We start from the raw sequence: 17752 nt of genomic DNA, 5'->3' as shown, positions 1-17752 counted from the left end.
TCAAACTCAAATGCACGTTCTTTTTCTTACCTTTCCGAAGCATGGAGCGCAATAGCAGGCAGAGAAAGGGTGATGCAAGTGTTGAACACTGCCTGGCCTGGCAAGTTGCTGGCAGTGCCCCCCCCCCCGCCCGCTCCTGAAAGAGGACACACACACACCGCCGCCCCGAGTACTTCACAAATCTTTAAAAGACCATGCGCTTGTTCATGAGGCTTAAATGGTTTATCACCTCTTCTAGAACCCCTGCATCGACCCTCTGACGTTTCCTGGAAAAATTACCATGTAACACAATACCAAGCCCTGTCAGCTGAAACCCCCAAGGAATCGTGGGGCATATTATCAAGGGGGTTTATCTCCGCTTTTTTGGCTTTAAAAGCCATGAAAGCGGAGATAAAATTATCTCCCTATTACCAAGCTGTCGCTAACACCAGTTAGTGACAGCTAAAAGGAGATAGCGACCATCTTGGGCCCCGCTTTGCATGTCAGTGATACTTATCACTAATGACATGCAAAGTGGCGTGCCAAGATGTTAGCGACTGCAAACAGTCCCTAACATCGCTATCTCCTATTACCAACTTTTGGAGATATTCACGCTAAGCGCGAATATCTCCAAAATCTAACACCTGCCCTGAGCAGTTCTTAGCCATGTTATCCAATGGGAGGTGGATAACATGGCTAAGAGCATTTGCTCGATAATACATGAATATCGCTGACTTTTCTGCGATAATAGCAAGGTTTATCTGCGATAAAAATCGCCGATGTGCGGCGATAATTTTTGTCTCTAAACAAGTTAGAGACAAAAATTATCGCTAGTTGTTCGTAATATGCCCCCGGGTTTTTGCTTGCAGAAATCGGGAGGCGGGAGACTAGCACTGAAATCAGTAGTCACACGCCTGAATCGGGAGGGTTGGCATGTCTGAATTCTCTACAGCTGGGGCCATAAACTACATCCGCAGGGGTAGGTGATAGCCTGGGACCAGCCTGGCATCTAAAATGGCTGCCGTGCACGACAAAATTGTGGCATTGGAAAAAAGGCAAGATGGCGCAGCCGCTGGAAGAGATGTATCAACATATATCAGCCTCCTCAGCCACCCTCAGGAAACATAGGGGATTAGGATACGTCTCCCGCACCCCCTTATACCTAGTAATTTAATTAACGAAGCACAAAATGGCGAATTCCCGTTTCGTTACCAGTTCGCGGCCCGTGAAGCGCTTCTACCGTGAAAAATCTTTTTTTTTTCTTTTCCCCACGGGACCCTTTAATAACCCCAACAACATTCCTAGGGGGTCAAGAGGGGTATACCTTGCCCCCTTTCATTAAATTCCCCCTTCGTTTTTCACCTCTTCTTCTCTCTCGATCCTACCGAGAGACAAGATGGCGGCCGCTCCGGACCGTTTAGAATGTTGACAGACACCGGAGAGCCAATCAGCTTTCTGCGCGCAAAGTTCCGAAACGCGAAAAGTAAGCGGACCGGATCGCTGCCCAGAGCGCTGTTACAGATATATATCTTGATTTAAACGTTAATTTCTCAAAATCCACTGAAGCACATATATTGAGACCTAGCAAAGGCACATCGGGCTAACAGTCCCTACAATTTTGCCAAGTTTCGTGCAAATCCATTCAGCCGTTCGAGCTAAAAGTGAGTCCAACCGCCCTATGGAAATTAACATGGGAAAAACGCGTTTTGGGACCCCCCTTTTTTCTCGGCCCCCCCTTGACGAAACCCCCCCAAATTTTCAGGGGCTGCTCAGAAACAAAATGTGCCATTTTCCTGAAAATTTCAGCCGATTCCGTCCACAAACGCTAAAGTTATTAGACATAGAATTTTCAGAAATCCCATAGAGAAAAAATCCTAACTATATATACCTACTGGCGACCGCCAGTAGGTAATATATATATATATATATATATATATATATATTACCTACTGGCGGTCGCCAGTAGGTATATATAGTTAGGATTTTTTTGAATAGGGATTTCTGAAAATTTGATGTTGAATAACTTTGGCGTTGATGTACGGAATTGGCTGAAATTTTCAGGAAAATGGCACATTTTGTTTCTGAGCGTGCCCTGAAAGTTTGGGGGAGTTTCGTCAAGCGGGGGGCGAGAAAAAAGGGGGGTCCCAAAACGTGTTTTTAACATTGAGTTTTCCATAGGGCGGTTGGACTCACTTTTAGCTCGAACGGCTGAATGGATTTCTATGAAACTTGGCAAAATTGTAGAGACTGTTTGCCCGATGTGCCTTTGCTAGGTCTCAAGATATGTGCTCCAGTGGATTTTGAGAAATTAACGTTCAAAATAATATATATATCTGTGACAGCGTCCCGGTTAGCGCCCCGGTTCGCGTACCAGACGCGTAACGGAACGCGTGCCTGTCGTACATGTTGTGTCAGCCATGGGACACTGGACACAGTCCCATCAACATCTCAACGCGTTCTGCTGCCTTGGGACTATTCGCACAACAGACCGCTACTGACGAGGCCTCCCCCCGCACCACCCGGGACGCCCCACGCTGTTTTTCTGTGCTGCATTGTAGGATCCCAAAACCAGTGCGGCACCCAGGCGACATCACCTGGGTGCCGTCCAGAACTCTGCACGTTGTGCTGCCTTGGGACTATTCGCACAAAAGACAGCTTCTAACCATTGTTGCTTTTTGAGTTGAAAAATGTTTAAATGTTTTTAGTTTTTGTTCCGTTCATTATAGTTAAAAGTTAATAAAGTTTTATAATCTTACTTTGTCGGAGTGTTATCTATTTTTTTAAAAACGGGTGAATAGGGCCTTGAATCGGGTTATTGTCATGTGTGGGCTTTGGAAGTGTGCTGCTGCAGGATCGGACATTTCAAACTCAAATGCACGTTCTTTTTCTTACCTTTCCGAAGCATGGAGCGCAATAGCAGGCAGAGAAAGGGTGATGCAAGTGTTGAACACTGCCTGGCCTGGCAAGTTGCTGGCAGTGCCCCCCCCCCGCCCGCTCCTGAAGGAGGACACACACACACCGCCGCCCCGAGTACTTCACAAATCTTTAAAAGACCATGCGCTTGTTCATGAGGCTTAAATGGTTTATCACCTCTTCTAGAACCCCTGCATCGACCCTCTGACGTTTCCTGGAAAAATTACCATGTAACACAATACCAAGCCCTGTCAGCTGAAACCCCCAAGGAATCGTGGGGCATATTATCAAGGGGGTTTATCTCCGCTTTTTTGGCTTTAAAAGCCATGAAAGCGGAGATAAAATTATCTCCCTATTACCAAGCTGTCGCTAACACCAGTTAGTGACAGCTAAAAGGAGATAGCGACCATCTTGGGCCCCGCTTTGCATGTCAGTGATACTTATCACTAATGACATGCAAAGTGGCGTGCCAAGATGTTAGCGACTGCAAACAGTCCCTAACATCGCTATCTCCTATTACCAACTTTTGGAGATATTCACGCTAAGCGCGAATATCTCCAAAATCTAACACCTGCCCTGAGCAGTTCTTAGCCATGTTATCCAATGGGAGGTGGATAACATGGCTAAGAGCATTTGCTCGATAATACATGAATATCGCTGACTTTTCTGCGATAATAGCAAGGTTTATCTGCGATAAAAATCGCCGATGTGCGGCGATAATTTTTGTCTCTAAACAAGTTAGAGACAAAAATTATCGCTAGTTGTTCGTAATATGCCCCCGGGTTTTTGCTTGCAGAAATCGGGAGGCGGGAGACTAGCACTGAAATCAGTAGTCACACGCCTGAATCGGGAGGGTTGGCATGTCTGAATTCTCTACAGCTGGGGCCATAAACTACATCCGCAGGGGTAGGTGATAGCCTGGGACCAGCCTGGCATCTAAAATGGCTGCCGTGCACGACAAAATTGTGGCATTGGAAAAAAGGCAAGATGGCGCAGCCGCTGGAAGAGATGTATCAACATATATCAGCCTCCTCAGCCACCCTCAGGAAACATAGGGGATTAGGATACGTCTCCCGCACCCCCTTATACCTAGTAATTTAATTAACAAAGCACAAAATGGCGAATTCCCGTTTCGCTACCAGTTCGCGGCCCGTGAAGCGCTTCTACCGTGAAAAATCTTTTTTTTTTTCTTTTCCCCACGGGACCCTTTAATAACCCCAACAACATTCCTAGGGGGTCAAGAGGGGTATACCTTGCCCCCTTTCATTAAATTCCCCCTTCGTTTTTCACCTCTTCTTCTCTCTCGATCCTACCGAGAGACAAGATGGCGGCCGCTCCGGACTGTTTAGAATGTTGACAGACACCGGAGAGCCAATCAGCTTTCTGCGCGCAAAGTTCCGAAACGCGAAAAGTAAGCGGACCGGATCGCTGCCCAGAGCGCTGTTACAGATATATATCTTGATTTAAACGTTAATTTCTCAAAATCCACTGAAGCACATATATTGAGACCTAGCAAAGGCACATCGGGCTAACAGTCCCTACAATTTTGCCAAGTTTCGTGCAAATCCATTCAGCCGTTCGAGCTAAAAGTGAGTCCAACCGCCCTATGGAAATTAACATGGGAAAAACGCGTTTTGGGACCCCCCTTTTTTCTCGGCCCCCCCTTGACGAAACCCCCCCAAATTTTCAGGGGCTGCTCAGAAACAAAATGTGCCATTTTCCTGAAAATTTCAGCCGATTCTGTCCACAAACGCTAAAGTTATTAGACATAGAATTTTCAGAAATCCCATAGAGAAAAAATCCTAACTATATATACCTACTGGCGACCGCCAGTAGGTAATATATATATATATATATATATATATATATATATATTACCTACTGGCGGTCGCCAGTAGGTATATATAGTTAGGATTTTTTTGAATAGGGATTTCTGAAAATTTGATGTTGAATAACTTTGGCGTTGATGTACGGAATTGGCTGAAATTTTCAGGAAAATGGCACATTTTGTTTCTGAGCGTGCCCTGAAAGTTTGGGGGAGTTTCGTCAAGCGGGGGGCGAGAAAAAAGGGGGGTCCCAAAACGTGTTTTTAACATTGAGTTTTCCATAGGGCGGTTGGACTCACTTTTAGCTCGAACGGCTGAATGGATTTCTATGAAACTTGGCAAAATTGTAGAGACTGTTTGCCCGATGTGCCTTTGCTAGGTCTCAAGATATGTGCTCCAGTGGATTTTGAGAAATTAACGTTCAAAATAATATATATATCTGTGACAGCGTCCCGGTTAGCGCCCCGGTTCGCGTACCAGACGCGTAACGGAACTTCGCGAGGAGAAGCGGATTGGCTCTCCGGTGACTCTCAACGTTCTAAACAGTCCGGAGCGGCCGCCATCTTGTCTCTCGGTAGGATCGAGAGACAAGAGGTGGAAATAAACGAAGGGGGAAATGAATGAAAGGGGCAAGGTAGACCCCTCCTGACCCCCTAGGATTGATGTGGGGGCTATTAAAGGGCCCCGCGGGGCAAAAAAATAAAATAATTTTTTTTTCGATTTTTCGCGGTGGACGGGCTACCCGGTACGCGAACCGGGTAGCTCACCGGTAGCATAACGGGAGTCCGCCATCTTGTGTTTCGGACGAATTTAGTCACAAGATGGAGGATAAACAATGTTGGGAATGGGTATAAGGGTGCACGGGAGACATATCCTGACCCCCTAGGTTTTCTGAGGGTGGCTGAGGAGGCCCATATATGTAAAAAAAAACAACTTTTTTTTTCAAATTTTTGCACGGTTAGCGCCCGGTCCGCGCACCGGGTAGGGTTCCGGAAAGCGTAACAAGGGGAAAACCAAGGGAAATAGTAAAATAATATTTTAGAGTGCTTTGAGGTAGGGTAGCTCTGAATAGAGCTGTTGTGTTGTGTGGGTGATGTAAGTACCAACATGTAGGTACCAATGAAGAGTCTAAAATTCAATGTACACCATCTCCTCAGTAGATATTTTGTATGTTCTAATATGGGTTATTTAAATGTAAATGTGTGGAAAAGCACTTCATGCTTTAAAGCAATTGTATTTTTGAACTGATTGTTCTTTCCTCTTAGTCCTCCTCTTTTGGATTTTTTCCCCACACTCTTCTTCAGCATGATAGTTGATAAATTTGTTCCCTCAAAAAATGTATATACATAAAAAAATTATATTAAATACATATAAAATATATTTTTCCTTTAAAAGAAGAATACATTTTACAGCTTTTGATATTTGCTATTAAAAAACCATTGAAATTCACTGAAAAAACCATAGGTTATAGACCATATATAGTTAGGAATTAGCATTTACAAAACCTTGAAAATTCACTGAAAAAACCATAGGTTATAGACCATATATAATTAGGAATTAGCATTTACAAAACCTTATTTTACTCACACAAAACCATTGAAATTCGCATATATAGTTAGTTGCACTAACTATATATCGCGCACCCGCAACCCACTGCTGATCATGTCACATATTACATCATTCATGACATGGTAAGTGACATCACTGATGACATCACTGATGACATCTCAAATGACATCACTGATGACATCACTGATGACAACATCCAGTGACTGTATGTTTCTGTAAAGTTAAAATATGTCTTACATATTGAAGAATGAGTGGATGTATAAGTGTCTGGATTAAGGATTTAGTAGGTGCATGACTGACTGTACGAGTGAGTGATTAAATGTGTCTCACTGAGTGCATGGGTTAGTGACTAAACTGTCTTAATTTGTGCATCATTATGTCTGTTGTTCTGTAAACTGCTGCATGTGTTGATTAGTAGCTATATGAGTAACTATATGGGTTATTGATTGGTTGCCCAAGTATTTGTATGGGAGACTGAGTGTGTGTGTGGGTGGCTGGGAGGTGTATGACTCTGTGCATAGATGTGTGAGCAGTTGATTCACTAGATGTATGGGTTCAAAAGTGCATGTGGAAACAGCTGTATGAGCGGTTGACTGTGTGCATGAGTGTATTGGTGAGTGAATGGATATCTCAGTGCTACATGTCAAAGTAAGTACATATGTAAAACACAGTACATGTGAGAGTTGACATATATAAATAACTGTGCATAAGAGCCAGTGAATGTGTAAGTGGCTGTATGGATCATTGTGAACTTGTATCAGGGATTGTATAAGAGAGTATATATGTGTTAGCATATGTTTGAATAAGTAAGGTGTGTATAACTGTATAGTTGAGGAAATGGAGGTGTGATTGATTCTTTGCATGACTGACTAGGTGTGTGAGTAACTCCATGGATGAGTGACAGTCTGTGAGTGTCTGTTTACACTGAGTGTATCTAAGGTTATATTAGAGTCTGAAGAGGTTCATCGTATTATCACATGAATGATGTCATCAGTGATGTGATCAGTAATGTCAAATGAGATGTCATCAGTGATGTCATCAGTGATGTCATTTGAGATGTCATCAGTGATGTCATCAGTGATGTCATTTGAGATGTCATCAGTGATGTCATCAGTGATGTCACTGACCATGTCATGAATGATGTAATATGTGACATGATCAGCAGTGGATTGCGGGTACGCGATATATAGTTAGTGCAACTAACTATATATGCGAATTTCAATGGTTTTGTGTGAGTAAAATAAGGTTTTGTAAATGCTAATTCCTAATTATATATGGTCTATAACCTATGGTTTTTTCAGTGAATATATATATATATATATATATATATATATATATATATATATATATATATATATATATATATATATATATATATATATATATATATAACCTATTGCCAGTCACCAGTAGGTAGCTAAAGTTAGGACCTAGATTCCATAGGAAAATATTTTTTGTTTTGCTAATAACTGTGGTGCCGTTTGACAAATCCTCACAAAAGTTTTAAAGCTATCTAGTCACTCACTTCTGCTATTGTTTAGAAAATTTTTGGGCGATTTATCAAGAGGGGGCTGAGAAAAAGGGAAGTTCAAAAACACGTTTTCCTCATGCAATTTCCCATGGGGATTTTAGCCTCAACTGCAGCCTAATCCATTCAACGGAATTACACCAAATTTAGTAGAAAGCTAGAAAGAGTGTGTTTTGTAATTTGGTGTAAATCGGTTCAGCCATTTTGGAGTTCTTAAAGAAAAAGATTTATGTATGCTAGAGACGAGCATCCACCGTGATGGATCAGTGAGTCCAAGTGCCAACTGCAATGCTGTTACTCACTGTCACCACTTTAACCAGGAAGTGGTGGCAGCCATCTTGTGACTCTGGACTCGTGCCGAGTCCCAGGAATTATGCAAATAAAAACACAAGGGGGCAGGTTAGGAATACACTGACCCCCTATGCCTGGTGGCTTATGCCATGATTGTATCTAGTTGATGGTGCCTATCAAATTTGTTATTGATGTTATTCTATGCTTAAGCACTATATATTAGCTGTGGACTAGTTTGTTTGTGCTATTTTTTAATTTGTATGTCTTCTTACTGTCCCCTTGACCTGCCCTAGATTTAGTTATATGTAGGGGAAGTGCCAGGTCTTCATTACCACTAACACAATGGAACATTATGTAGGTTTTTGATTTTAGATTTAGTGCCCTTATCCTCATACTTTTATGTTTAGCGATTGGGCTTGGGTATCGAGACTTGTGATTTTGTTTTCAATTTCAATGTTAATAAATTAGCTGTGCGGTATTCATTTTGCACGCTGGATTTCCTAGTGGAACCTGATTAAATAATAATGATTCAGAGTATGGCTGGGCACCGGGAGATGGGGTTCCCAGAGACAAAATCTTCCTGGGAGGTGGACTGCCTGCCCCCTCCAACTTTATTTAAAAGGCTGGGCCCTAAAGTACAGGTGCTGAGGACGGAGGCTGCCTGCCCCCTCCCCATTCATATAGGTGCTGGGCCCTGGGGTCAAGAAAAATGGCCTGGGTAGGTGTGTAGTGTACATCGCTCCCCCTTGTGCCCCCCTCCCCCAAACATTGTGCCAGGTCCCGGGGACAGAGTCCCCAGGCTGAGATGGGCACAGTGAGGGGGGCATGAGCCCTCCTCAATATTAAATATGGTGCCAGGATCAGGGAGAATTGGTCCTTGGGGCCAGAAGTGGCCTGATTAGGGGGGCACATGCCCCTCACCATGAAATATGATGCCAGTGTATGGGGTCCCCAAAAGAGGAGGTTTCCAAGGGTTGGCTGCAAGTGAGGGGTTGGCCGCAAGGCCTGGCCACAGGCTAGACCCTGCAACCAACCCCCCCATTAATAGCTAAAGGCCCGTACAGTGTGGGTTGGCAGCATGCAGGGGATTACAAAGGCCAGGCCATACGGCCAACCCCCTAACATGCACAGTCAAAGGCCGCCCATGGCAGTAATTGGATTAACACATGTAATTAAATATTAGTTTGCATTTTTTTTAAAACTAGAAATTCACTGACAAAAATAAAGGTTACAGGGACATTACAAATAGGAAGTAGCATTAAGAAGCATAGAAATTCACTGAACAAAACCAAAGCTTACAGGGATGTTATAGTTGTGAAATATAATTAAAAGACATTAGAAATTCCCTACAAAAAAAACAAAGGTTATAAAGGTTACAGGGTTACAGGGATGTTATTGTTAAGTTCAGATTTAGCACAAATAAAACCACAGAAATTCACCAGTTATAGTTATCTCAAGTCGCATCTATAACTCATGTACTAAGGTAACTCTAACTTACTTCCCCACCATGCATAGTTTTCTCATCAATAATTTAGTTACAAATGTTGCAGTGATATTATCAATGATGTCATAGAAGATGCCATGAGTGATGTAATATGTGGGTTAATTTGCAGTGCATGGTGGATATAGACATGAATATTTTTTGCATACTCATTTGTTTAATTTCACAACTGCCTACTTTCTTGATAATCATCTCATGCTTAGACTTGAAAGAAATAATATGCCTATTTTTTCCATTGTGGCTCACAAAAACAGAATTAGATTTTATAATTCCTTCTCGTCATGTGATGTCTATTGACAACTTACTTGGTTGCTAAGGTTTGAGTGACCCATCTATTTACATCTGAACATTCTCATACCAGGGTTCATTATTAGTAACACAATCCTTATGTAGCTGCTCCTTATCCTATGTAAGAGGCATACTTTCAGTCAGATTTGTCAGTCCTTAATGTGACCTTCATGTGTTCACAAGAGGTTAAGAATTGTGAGATTTTGTATCAAGATTTCCCTTCCTATAATGAATTCTCACAACTGGTCCTTTTTATTTCATTTTGCTGAAGCTAAATCTTTGATTTGCCCTGTAGAAATAGCACTACCGATGTAATTTTCTATTATCAAAGTGTGTTTTTTTAATTGATGTTAACACACTGTTTTAATGCCTTACAATAACCTAAGTCCTCTTAGATGTTCAGAAGACCTTTTAGTAAGAAGACATTGTCTACCACTGTACAAGAACTTACCATGTTCATAACTGTTAAGATATAGGTGGTTACATTCTCTTTACCATGCTTGTCAACCATTTTCTTATCTGCTACAACTAGAGTTTCAACATTTAGGCTTCCAGTGCTTTGTGATTTGGCAGTTGATCTTCTAATCCTTGGAGACTTTCTGTATTCATCAGAACGGATGTAAATGTCCTTTCTGGGGGGTTTAGGTGTATCTGAAAATAGTTAGAATCCATTTTCACAAAGATGTAACTATACTACTATTTTAGGCAAATTGCTTTTTATCAGGACATTTCCAACAATAATGTATAGGTCTAAAGTAATAACATTTACATTTTGAACTACAAAGAAATGGTCAATACTGCACATTGTTATTCAATGAACATCTTTTTAAATACATTTACAAAGTTAAATGGGGCCAAATTTGAAACAGTTTTCTGTGAATAACGATGACTTACTTTGGACCTAATTGCACCTTACTCATAAATACACCCTAATAAGTCATACCCACCCTAGGGTAAAGTCTCAACCCGGACCATAATGTGTATATTTTAAATAAAGCACAATGTTCATGAAACTCTCAATTTGTTTATTGCTAGACCTAGGTGATTTCTTAATGTGATCAAATTAAGTGTAAACCAACCATGTTGGATCATTACCAAATTTGTTCAAAAAAGATAATTATGAAGACGTTTCTTTATGCCCCTAAATATCTCAATAATAAATATATCTAGCATCCATAATGACCCATTAAATATAGCGTTACCACCATTAGGAGAGACTGTATTAACAATAATATCTTTGACGGTATACTCTATTTAAATTACTCCAACATTTTAATAGAATTTCCTCTGAAGGCTCATGAGCTTTCAGTTGATCTAGAGAAAAACATTCTAGCTAAACCCCAATATGGACTATTCATATGAATGTACAAGTTATTAGGTATTCAGTAAAAATATTAGTTAGATAAAGAAAACAAATCAGTGTATCTGCAGAAGAATGATATAGATGTATGCTATTGGTTTTTGTCACATTCATAATACTGACACAAGTGGTACCAGCAAAAGAAGATTTATTTTTTGATTATGTGTTTTAAAAAGTGCCAGCTGCAGAATCATCACCGCATGATTCATCAAGCGAGGTGCCGTTTTTATTGTGAAGAACAATTGTTTCTCTACGTATCATGTGAAAATGAGATGGCAATGTTTAATGTACATTCAAAACAACAATCAAACAGTATAACCATAGAAGAAAACTAAATGCGCATAGCCAGATTTGCAACACATTGATATAAAAGAAACATGTTTTCAATCTGGAATTGCATATCCTTAACTTATGTTTCAATTCTTTTTTATAAGGTCCGGCAAGGGCACAAGTAATGCTACAAAAGCTTAAATCTGTCTACAATATCCACATCAAGATCTAAAATCTCATAAGGCTTCAGTTCAAATTAGCTGTTTAACATATTTTAGAAATATATGCTCAACTAATAGCAAATATCCAAGTATACTTATCAATATATACTTCCATGTAGTTACTTCAGGCCTTTACTTGTATTACCAACCTCATGATTCCAAATATGGGATGCGATGAGAGTGCTTGAGTCATACAGAAGGTAACCACTTTGTTGCAAATTACTAAACATACAGGAATATTGACAGTGATATCTCTAATATGTATCAGTTTACTAGTAAAGATTAGAAAATATGTGAAAGCTGCCCACTTTAAAACAAAGCTTTTATCAAAGGTGTATGGATGTTCAAAATGGCAACTGCTGCTATTCTGAATACCACCATTGATTACATATTCTACTGGTTTATGTTAGTCATAATGATTTTGCATGCCAGACCAATAACAAGCAATTTTAATGAAGTATTAACATTTGTTTAACTATATCTAATATATTAATACTGGATTAGTGAGCACACTAACTATCAAAACCATAATATCGATGGCACAGAATATAGAGGACAATTATTGACTCATAACACCTGAACTTCTGATTCAGATAAAAGTTAATTAATTTTGTCATTGATTGTCTCTGTCCGCAAAATCTTTCAACACTGAAGTGATCTCTAATGGGTAGGACAGCAAGAACTATAAATGCCAAGTTACCACAATCTTTGTAATTTTAGAATCAGAGGTCTGTATTCTATGCTGTAAATAATAAGGAACAAGAAATTCCTATGAGTCTATTACCAAATGTAAATAATGAAACTGTTCAAGTATCGCATATGTGCACAGTTTTAAGGAAAGTATGTAAAGGAAAAATAATTCGAATAAATTACCCCCAAAAATATTTCAAAATATTTTGTCAGAAATCACTGGATGTCATATGCATTATAATCCATTCTTAATTGTGTTCTAGAGAATTCTGCAGTTTTAGTATGTAAAAAATCATAAACACATCCTTTCCGAATAAATAAGTGGCATCAAAAATTCCACATGATATGTTAATTTAACCAAAGAGGGCAGAAATCATTGTGATGTGTGAATATTTGTCTTACTATCAATGTGGACTAATACTAATTGAAAATGTTTTATTGGGTACCTTTAAAAGATAAACCTTCTTTGAGATGCAAAATCATTCTTAAAAATTAGAAATAACATTCAATCAGAAGCCCATTTCTTACATAATACATTTTCTAAAGTCCTACCTATGCCCCCCCTCCCTCCACACACACTTTTATATACACAGGAAGGCAAACATTCAAGATAGCATTTCAACCATAACATTAAAATGATTAATGAAATATTACAATATTTCCCATGACATAAACAGCAACATGAAAATGCATTCACATTTTGAACATGGAAAGTTTGATTATTTACGGGTAAGAAGATAACATTGATATAATTAGATTTATATTGCAGGACATGTTTAATCAAAAGGTTTACAAGGTCTGTATTTCATAATGCTCAAGTCAAACTACACATCAATATTAATTGGCAATTTGTAATATTGTAAGTGAAGATCCAATGATTCTGACAGCAATAGCCCTTGTTTTTATAAAACAATGCAAGTGAGCTAAAGCTTTAAATTACAGAGGTTTATCAGGGAAAATCTAGACTGGAGTTCAGTAAGCACTAATGACATGGAGTAATCAGGTAACCTGAACTATTACGACCTTCTAAATGGGGTTAACTTCCCCCTATCCTTGCAGGAATATGTGAGTACTTTTACGGAAAAGGTTTGGAAGATGAGCTTAAATCTGAAAAAATTCAAAACAACAGATTTCCTTTTCCAAACATTTTAGGCCGGAATCCGTAGGAGTCACTATAAAATGTAGGGACAGGTGGACTAGTGTGTAATGAGTATTTGCGCAGGTTACCAAATTTCTACAAGAAAAACACGTCCTCCCCACATTCCCTTGAAGGCCATCAGTGGTAAGGAGAAGGGACACTAAGGGTATACTGATGCACGAAATAGAAAGAATGGGTAAAAAGAATAATTAAATAATGTCTTTTTTTTAATAGAAAAATACAGCTTTTTGGGCAATAGAACCAAGAAGATACATAAAGAGTTGAATGAAAGGTATCTTCCTTACCCTATGCTATATATCTAAGAAAGAGGCACTTGAAGGGTAAAGCAATTCCTAATGGCAATTCGTTTCTCTCTAGCAATAAAACAAAAGAAAAGATAACAATATGCCATAGGAACATTATAACTCCATGTGGAAGTAAATACTCCGTAGGCAAGAGAAACCTAAGAACAGGTTATAACATTAACAACCACAATGTAAAGGGCAGAGTTAATTGATTTTTCTTTTCCCTCAGCAGGGCTTGACTTACCAGCAAGCCTCTAAGATTTTTATCCACACAGATTATTGGAGGTCTTTTCAAGACCCAATAGGTATGAGACATGTTCTTATAACAGTTTCAAAAGCTAAATTGTCTTAGCATATGCAGGGATATGAGCAAAGGTTTTTGACGGGTTACCAAATAATAAGGGATTAATAAGGATACATTTAAGCATTTAACAATGGTTAATGTATGAAATGAATAAATAGGATGCTCATTATAAATACTTAAAGAACAGTGATATTAGATACAATTGTGAAAAAAACAGCCCAGTACTGATTGTTATTATACACCTTTTTGTTTAGATGTGTTTTTAAACTGAACATCAATGTCCTGAAGAAGGTGCAGATATTGTAGATCACCGAAATGCTGCGTTGACAATTTGTTCATTAATACATTTTGTCTTTGAAGTGTAATAATTTGTGCACATAAGTTTTGTGATTCTTGAATTTTTAGCAAAAATGTTTTTATAAATAATGTGACCATGTGTTTTTAACCACAATAATTGACTCTAGAAATGTATCAGCAATTCAACAGTGAATAATAAATAATATATTTTGAATTTTGACATTGGGTTGTGTGTAACTTAACCTTTGTATATAAGAATTCATCTAAGTACTTTTGTAAATTTGGTAACCTGCGTAAATACTCATTACACACTAGTCCACCTGTGCCTACATTTTAGAGTGTTTCAACAAAAAAGGGGTAACCCTGTGTCCCTCAGAACCTGGGTAGGTATGATTAAAGAAACAATGGTACTGTCTGGTGACCGAATAAATTGCTTTTAGGTAAAGGCTAAGTTAGCTCAAAACACAATGTCACAATTAAAGTTCAATTAAATTGGATAAAACCTCTCTGAAAACAGATGTAGTTCAAAGTTTTTATATATAGAAAATAGCGTCACATTTACAAAACATCGGAATTACTTCATTCCTTTTTAATTTATACAAATTCTAAGAACATGTGAAAAGTGACTTTTGGTGAGCAAAGTGAATGGTGCAATAAATTGAGTGACATTTATTTACAAATATATACAATATTATCCACGGGGAAAAGGGGGGAACATTTTGATTTGGCGGTCAGAGTTCTAAGTTAATGCTCCAAGGAGACAGATGGTTACTATGCTCGTTCCCGGAGATTTCTTGACCAGTATTGTGCGTCGACGTTTCGACCCTAGTGTGCCCCGATTGGTGGTCACGACGGGTCTTTATCAAGACAGGGGAGGGGGGGGGACAGGGGGAGTCTGGACTCACAGGAGGCAATAGTCACACCCTGGTGGGAAGGCCGGAAGGTCAATCCTGAGTCGTAAGATCGAAGGGATTACGCGGCGTTCTCTAGACGATACGAGCACCGTCTGGCATAATTCGCAGAAGCTCGATCGAGCTTAGTAACCAACTGTCTCCTTGGAGCATTAACTTAGAACTCTTACCGCCAAATCAAAATGTTCCCCCCTTTTCCCCGTGGATAATATTGTATATATTTGTAAATAAATGTCACTCAATTTATTGCACCATTCACTTTGCTCACCAAAAGTCACTTTTCACATGTTCTTAGAATTTGTATAAATTAAAAAGGAATGAAGTAATTCCGATGTTTTGTAAATGTGACGCTATTTTTTATATATAAAAACTTTGAACTACATCTGTTTTCAGAGAGGTTTTATCCAATTTAATTGAACTTTAATTGTGACATTGTGTTTTGAGCTAACTTAGCCTTTACCTAAAAGCAATTTATTTGGTCACCCGACAGAACCATTGTTTCTTTAATCATACATTGTACAGTGACAGGATTCCGGCCTAAAAAGTTTGGAAAAGGAAATTTGTTGTTTTGAATGCTTGTTACCCATACCTTTTCCAAGTTAAAGGGTATCTCCCTCTACATTTTGTCTTAAATCTGAAAAAAACCTTTTTGTTTGGAAACGAATCTGGAGAGAGCATTTTCTCAGAATCTTGAACATTCATATGGACATATATCATTTACTGGTTGGGTGAACAGTTTTCTGAGAGTACAGCAGCGGGCAGAATTACCTGCCACCCATAAATGGATGGTTTTACATTTGGTATGTTCTGTCATGTCATGTCATGTTATGTCACATCACATCACACCACGCCATGCCATGCCATTCCATGCCATGTCATATCATGTGATGTTATTATGCAGTGATACCATGGGTCTCTTGATGTTAGACTAAGAATATGGCAGTTGCATTTCTTCAACATTAGAATGGTTTGCAAAGATTGATTAAAATGTTGTCACCCAAGATTGGTACTTTATTCAAAGTCACAGTTAGCAATTGTTCCTCACATTATGAGAATATATTCCATTTTTTTCCTTTATATCCTTTTATAATGGTTATCTGACCTACTTTCTGTGTTGGTACATGAAGCATTGTTAGGGTACTCCTTTAACCTAAACAAAGTAATTACTAAGTGAGCCTTTGTCCTTCTGAAGGAGAAAGCAAAGTATGCAGAAACCAGTAGTGCACAGGGAATATCCAGGTGTCTGCAATAAGCCCTTCTGAATTCAAGAATTATGTGAATGGCAGGTCTCTCTTTCACACCTCACACTTCTGTGTCAACATGATACCACTAGCTGGGTGAAATGTTTGCAACCACAGTTGATAAGGTCACATTGCCATCTCAGCTGACCCCAGAAAGTGCATAAATCTTCCTTATCTGTGCAATATTTTGCTAAATACAAGCAAACAACAATATAATAAGTTCAAGTAGAATAGAAAGTTTCCTTACATACATTTCTTGCGTCGTCCACAAAAATGCTGCTTTCGAATTGTCCGAGCTTGATAATCTTTCGCCCGATTATGATACTTGCGGTCTTTCCCAATCAACAAGTCCTTGTAAGAATATTCCACTTTATTCTGTCGTATTTTATGCTCAGCTGTTCGTTTGTAAAGTACATGGGGATGATGTCCAGTGGGTGATGTATAGTTATGCTCTTCTGCCAGGTGATGTGGTAATGGAGATATCAGAAACTCCTTTTGCTGTAGTCTGATTAAACCTGACTAAAGAAAAATAAGAAATATCCTTAATGTGTTTTCTAGATGATAATTGTATACAATGTTTTACTTTTGATTGCCCCCACATTAATCAGCAAATGCTTACTTATTATGCTTATGTTTATAGCCTAACTTATATGATGCATAGAAATAGAAGGGATCACCTTGTCTCTTCATACTGGGAGGCCTATAAAAACGAATATACTTAAATTCCAAGATTGAAGAATGCAAATATTTCTTTAATAAATAACTGTGAAGGTTTCAAGTAATATTTAGTTGTTTCTGAAATTTGACTAGCTGATTAAAGACTGCTTGCACTATTGTTGGGAAACTTTAGAGTGCCTGCTATCAATGGTGGCATAGAGCTGTCTTTTAAAGTTGTATATTTTATTTTAAGACTTAATATTTCACATTGTAATCCTTTGCTTTTTGTGTTTTTCTAAGACACCATTAACTCACTGAACTATTTTATAGGTTTAATCTCTGAATCTTAAAACACAATAAAATCTACTTTCATCCATGACATTACTAAGGGCCTGATTACAATGGTGGCGGTCTCCCCACTATCCAAACACAATTTACAACCCACCACATTTGAATGGGGGGG

The 17752-nt window shown here is 38.9% G+C and overlaps 1 protein-coding gene across 1 annotated transcript in view; it reads right to left on the bottom strand.

Moving 5' to 3' along the window:
• The window catches only part of ADAMTS18 (ADAM metallopeptidase with thrombospondin type 1 motif 18), a 340132-nt gene that overhangs the window by 193914 nt on the left and 128466 nt on the right, over positions 1–17752 (bottom strand). The window contains exons 4-5 of the mRNA XM_086947715.1: positions 16884–17151; positions 10347–10546 (exon numbers count right to left, since the gene is read on the bottom strand). Of these exons, the coding sequence (XP_086803841.1) occupies positions 10347–10546; positions 16884–17151 (468 nt within the window). The remainder of the gene's footprint in view (positions 1–10346; positions 10547–16883; positions 17152–17752) is intronic.

The sequence above is a fragment of the Lissotriton vulgaris genome, chromosome 12, assembly GCF_964263255.1.
Source record: "Lissotriton vulgaris chromosome 12, aLisVul1.2, whole genome shotgun sequence".
In the NCBI taxonomy this organism is placed as follows: Eukaryota; Metazoa; Chordata; class Amphibia; order Caudata; family Salamandridae; genus Lissotriton; species Lissotriton vulgaris.
This window is presented reverse-complemented; position numbering and strand designations above follow the sequence as displayed.